Below are 6,463 nucleotides of genomic sequence, written 5' to 3' on the forward strand. Positions count from 1 at the left end.
GTAAACTAGAAGACAATACTATCAAAAGAAAAGTATTATTTATAGACAAAAGAACTATATACATCAAATTCTAACTGCTATTCTGGTGTACATGCAATAAACTCCGATCATTTCCAGAAAATTATAGAGAAAAAAACAAATCTAATAAAATCCTAAAAAGTAATTTGTATATTTGTCGTTCCCAGTTAAGAGAGTCATGTTAACAATGGAAGCCAGGAATATCTGTATTCATGGCCGTGTTTGCAACCACTAGAAATATTACATTCCATTGAACAATAGAACTAAACATATTATACAAGTGACCTGATTTAAGGTAGACCTACCAACTAGCTCGCTAGGAACAATTTGCATGTGTGGACTAAAATGTTGCTCAAAAAACGACAAAAAATTCTGATGCCCAATTCAACATCTTCCTACTAATTGAAGCAGTAACAGAACAAGCATGATTAGAAGTCCTCGTCAAGCTTGAAAACAAAGTTCTTCCCACTATCTTGGAGGCTTGACATTACAGATGCCTTCTGATAATCACCCACTCTTCTCTCAAAGAAGTTAGTCTTTCCTCTGCACGATCAAGTGAAAAAATTAAGATAAACATCTCAATCAACCAAGAAAAGCTGGAAAGCTTAAAGCAATAGTAGTGCAAGAATTAAGAAACCATATCTACTAAATACTCACTGCAGGGAAATAAACTCCATCCAATCAAAGGGATTGTCCACATTGTACTTTTTCTCGTACCCCAAGGCAACCTGAAACGGCAAAAAGAAAAGCGATTAACCACCTTAGGACAGGGAAGTGGGGGAGAGAATCAACTTCCCTTCCCATCTTACCCAGTCAAAGTGAAACTGAAACTTTAGTATATCATACCAATAGCCTGTCTGCAACAAATTTTATGTACTGACTCATGAGCTCTGAGTTCATTCCAATCAATGCACAAGGCAGGGCATCGCACACAAACTCGGTTTCGATTTCAACAGCATCATCTACAAGCTTATGAACCTTTTCAGAATCTAGCTGCTTCCGTAACAAACTGCAGAAAATTGAAGTCAACAGACTAATCAATGTCCCACCAATGCCTTATCAATCCTCCAAATCAAATGTATTCTAGTAATAGATAACATACATTGTTCTATATAGAAATATCAATGAAGAAAGTCAGCATTACCTGTACAGAAGGCAAGCAAAGTCACAATGAAGCCCCTCATCTCTAGATATTAGCTCATTTGAAAATGTCAAACCTGGCATTAATCCTCTCTTTTTAAGCCAGAATATAGCACAGAAGCTGAAAGCAAAACCAGAGAGCGGAAAAAAAAAATTAGGCGAAATGTAGGACAAGACCATTATAAATCACATTAAAGAAGCTTGATTAGTTTTTCTTTTTCTTGAGGTGACTACCTTCCAGAGAAAAATATCCCTTCAACACATGCAAAAGCAACAAGTCTCTCTGCAAATGAATGAGAACTGTGGCACATGCATTGCAACAAGTTAGGAGAAAGCAATTTCTATGTTCCCTTAGAAGAGACAGAAAAAACTAACAAAGATCACATAACTACAATACATAACAGAAGTACCGAAGTTACTAAGACTATTAAGACATTAACAACAAACAATTCTGCACAAGAAGTACTATATTCTTTCCTTTCCTATTTCTTTTTTATCTTTCAATTTAAAACTAAAAGCAGGAAAGTTGACTAAAATCCAGGAAATTATTCTGGCTCAAACATTCATGACCCATCCTTTTGTTGTGCGGGCCAGCCTCTGCTGGCTCAATGAATGGCAATGGTATAGTAGACCAGCAAAAAAGAAATGGCCCAAATGCACCAACCATGTCTGACAAACCTGGCTTTAATCACTATTTGGGCCTGACAGGCTCACCAATTGACCAATCAAATTTTCTAGACATGGCCCGGTTTTAACAGGTTCATTCTCTTAACAGCCGTATCAGTCATGTTATTCAGAGTGCAATTAGATTAACTTTCACCTATGATGAATAATACCAAAGAAAATAAAAAATCACCTATGAATCCAATTTACTGCCCATGCTGCTTTCCTTGCAACACAAGGAAGATTTTCAATTGCATTGAATAGTCTATGCTTCTCTTTTGAATCTTTAATATATGTCTCCAACAGCAAGCTGTACATCTCTGTGAAAACAAACCTCATATCAGGCAGAAAGTAGATATTATGTTAAGGAAGAAAAGAAGACATCAAGTACATATCTATACCAGAATGAATATTTTCCATTGCTATTTGAAACCCATAGAATGCCCGAGCCTGCCAATAATTATATTCTTATGGTTAAATGCTAATGAAGTGGCAGCAGCAAAAGAAAAAAGAGAATCATAATTCAAGGAACAAATAGTTAAAAGACATTACTTACCTCTTGTTTCTCAGAAGAAAAAACATAAACGAAAAAGCCTTCGTAACAAAGAACATTAAATGAAAAATTGAAAGAAAAAGTTATGTTACATAAAAAGTAGTATCAGAACTAAAGCATAAAGTAGTATTTGAACAGATAATCACAATTCACAAACAAGAACTTCTTCATAACTTCAAGGGCAGAGTCCATCCAACAAACTTAAAATATTACCTCTGGAATCTGAACATCATTCAGAAACCTTGCGGCCAAATTCTCCAATACAATTCCATCAGATGCAGCGAAAAAAGCTAGGACATGAGTTATGAAGTGCTTCTCAGAATCCGACAAAGTTTCCCAATGTTGCACGTCATAGGACAGATCAACCTCTTCGGCTGTCAAATTATTTACAAGCTATGTAAGAAGACACCATATTCCGGAGATAGTATGAAACATATTGCATAATAAATCAATCATATTTATTCTTTTGGATGACCATTTGGTTGTGAAATGTGAAAATTGATAACTTCTTGCCGATGTAAAATACCTAATTACTCATGTATTGTTGGTCCCAAAGGTAAACGCAAAATTAATCAAGGCAAGAAATGAGATTACTCTAATTTGTAAGAATATAAGCCCCATTCACCATGTGTAAAAGTTTCCAGACTACAATCACCGGTGTACGGGAAATAAAAAAGTTCAAAGAGAGAAATCATTACTACAAGAATTGCAGGGAAAACAAAGAAAATGAAGTTAAGAAGTGGAATAGAAGGTGAAGAAAGTGTACGGACCGGTCCAGAAACTGGCTTCGGCCTTCTTATACATCTCCCAGAGTTGCTTGTACCGAATGGGGAACATACAAAACCGCTGCGTTTGTTCCTTCAGTATGGGTTCCTGTTCCTGTTCTTGTTCTTGTTCCTGTTTTGTTGGTTTGTCGGCTACGTTATCCAAAGACCCCATTGTTGAAGAGAAGAGAAGAAAAGAAAGGATAATATGAGGGTAAACCCTACAAAAACCCTTATATCTGTATGACCGTAACTAACGCGAAGGAAGGGTACTAGCTACTAGGCATGGAATGGAATAGGAACAGAACACTACCTATAATCTGTGAACTATGATTGCTACTTTCAGTTTTGTTCCTTTTCATCCATCTTTATACTTTTTTGTTCTCCTCTGCTCATCACCTAATACGACGACGTTTACCTTTCTGAGCCTCTCATTTCTTCCAATTTGTTACCCTACCCTACCCAGCTACCCTTTCATTTTCATTTCTTTTGTTTTTTCCCATAATATGTTTTTTAAAAAAATTACCATGAATAATAAAATTTTTACTGAATTATCTGTGATAAGTTTTTTAAATTTTCTTTAATTTCATTAATTTTTTAAAATTATTAATTTATATTTTTATTATATCCTCTTACTATATTAAACACTATTCTTTCTCTTACTATTATTCTCTAAACACATACTTGTCATTGTCTCATCGCCATTATTATATTTTTTTGTTCTCTTTTCTCATTTTTTCCTTCTCCTTCCACCTTCTTGTCACCCGATCGTAATTAATTATCACCAAGTATTATTATCGCAACTTTTAATCTTGTCTATTACTTTGATTTATAATCATCTATTCTGTTAACATTTATGAGTTGTTGAAATTTCGTTAAAAGAAGTAAGACATAAAGCATTTAAAATTTTTACCCAAATTATCAAATTAACTTTTAGAATGTATAAATTTATAAATTTAAATTAAATAAGATATTAAACAAATTTATTATGTTGTTATTATGTGTAACATAATCAAAATTAAAATTTAGAAATATTTTTTACAAATTTACTATTTATTAAGTTTAGTTATTTATTTTTAATAGTATTTAATTTGAAGCTAAGATAAAAATTTATATTTAAAACACTATTTATCTTCGTGCATAATTCTAATTGATAAAAAATATTTTAATTTTTTTATTTTATATTTAATCTTATAAATTATCTTTAACTTTGTTATTTTTTAAAATTATTAATTTATATTTTTATTATATCCCCTTACTATATCAAACAATATTCTTTCTCCTACTATTATTCTCTATACACATACTTGTAATTGTCTCATCGTCATTATTATATTACCTTGTTCTTCTTTTTCTTTTTTTTCTTCTCCTTCCACCTTCTCTTAACCCGACCGTAATTAATTATCACCAAGTATTATTATCGCAACTTTTAATCTTGTCTATCACTTTGATTTATAATCATCTATTCTATTAATTTTTATGAGTTGTTGAAGTTTTGTTAAAAGAAGTAAGACATAAAGCATTTAAATTTTCTTTTCAAATTATCAAAATTTGATGTCAGTAATCCCAAAAAAATAATCTCAAAATATGTTATTTTTAACTAAAATAATAAAAAATAATACATAATTGTATGTTTTTTAATTAATAATTAAAAATTAAGTTGCAATTTAATATAGTACCTTAGGACAAAAGGTAATCATTGCTATTCATGTTTGACTGCTACTATTTAAGTTTCACATTTATTTTATTGTGCATATTAATTAAAGTGTATTTTATTATTTTATTTTACATGTTTTGAAATAATGCCACTGTATTATAAGGATGAGATTAATTTTTATAATCTAAAGCAAATCTTTTTATTATTTTGCTTGTCATTTGAATACTATCCATTTAAAATAGTTACTTAAAGTGAAACACTATATAAAGAGAGATAGAAAATTTTTAGATTTATGGTTTTAGTATGCTTCTTATTAATTCTCACATAATATACTCATCAATAAAAAATAATATTATCCAATGTAAAATAGATTACAAATAAAAAAAGAAATTAACAAAATATGTGTGAGAATTTTTCATTCTACCATTGGTAGGTGTAGGTTTTTTTTATCTTTTATATGTTAATTATGTGACAAATGAATAATATTAAATTAATTAATTTTCTTGAAATACAATTTAGGAAATTAATAAATGTCAAACATACTACTCTATATAACTAAATATCAAATCCAGTACTTAGATAGTTTAGGAAATTAACATATTAATGTTTTGAACAAATCTTTGATAAGTGTGAACTTTCTTGCGTCCTATATATATGCCAATCAAATAACTTAGCCAATATACAAAATAAATAATATTGTAGTAGACAAAATTAATAATTTAATTTAGTTTCAAAGTAAATATTTATGTATTCAAATTTTGAATATAATACTCTACATAATCAATATTTTAGAAAATTAAAAAAAGATTATTGCAAAGCAATTAAAAAAAATAACAAAATATTTATGAAATTTTCATTCATTGATAGTCAAAGGCATATAAAAAAATATAAAAACAGATATCAAATAAAAAGAAATGATTTTCTTTCTGCATCAAATTGATAAGACTAAACAAATTATTTCTTTTTACATTAAATTGATAAAAACAAAAGGAGATATAGTACTATTTTCATATGTCAAAAGTTGGGAATAAATTAAAAAGGCAGAGAAATGACTGAAAATACAGATTAGATAAGTAAATTAAAGAGAAGAAGAGATATAAGTGAATGTTACAAGTAAAAGTAATAACTGCCAAATCGAAGGAAATTTGCAACTACAGAAAGACAATGGAAGAGGATGGAGGCGAGAGTGTTGAAAAAAGGAGAATAACAGAACAGAAAGAAAAATATAGAAAAGTAAAAACCAAACTGCAGTGGATGGAGGCAATGGAAGATGTGCTATTATAGTTATAGAAGTAACAAAACTGTTTTCATTTTAGTAGGAAGTTATTGGATTTTTCAAAAAAAATTTATGTCTATTTTGTCCTTATAATTTGCTTTATGAAATAGTTTATTGTAAGGTTAATATAGTCCAAAAAAATTGGACACCAAAGTTATGGTCAACTCTCTGTATTGGATTTATATATTGTTATAGTCAAAAGTTGGGAATAAATTAAAAAGGCATGTGTTATTATAGTTATAGAAGTAACAAAACTGTTTTCATTTTAGTGGAAAGTTATTGGATTTTTCAAAAAAAATTTTATGTCTATTTTGTCCTTATAATTTGATTTATGAAATAGTTTATTGTAGGGTTAATATAGTCCAAAGAAATTGGACACCAAAATTATGGTC

At 29.8% G+C, this 6,463-nt stretch overlaps 1 protein-coding gene across 1 annotated transcript; it reads right to left on the minus strand.

The window, feature by feature from the left end:
* LOC107637729 (ribonucleoside-diphosphate reductase small chain A) lies at positions 125–3,559 on the minus strand. Its single transcript, XM_016341084.2, has 9 exons — positions 3,145–3,559; positions 2,588–2,748; positions 2,223–2,271; positions 2,015–2,141; positions 1,393–1,458; positions 1,163–1,279; positions 865–1,027; positions 676–746; positions 125–561 (listed from the first exon to the last, which is right to left on the minus strand). Exons 1-9 carry the CDS (start codon positions 3,311–3,313, stop codon positions 447–449), a joined length of 1,038 nt encoding a protein of 345 aa, XP_016196570.1. The 5' UTR covers positions 3,314–3,559; the 3' UTR covers positions 125–446.

This window comes from Arachis ipaensis, chromosome B01 (genome assembly GCF_000816755.2).
Source record: "Arachis ipaensis cultivar K30076 chromosome B01, Araip1.1, whole genome shotgun sequence".
In the NCBI taxonomy this organism is placed as follows: Eukaryota; Viridiplantae; Streptophyta; class Magnoliopsida; order Fabales; family Fabaceae; genus Arachis; species Arachis ipaensis.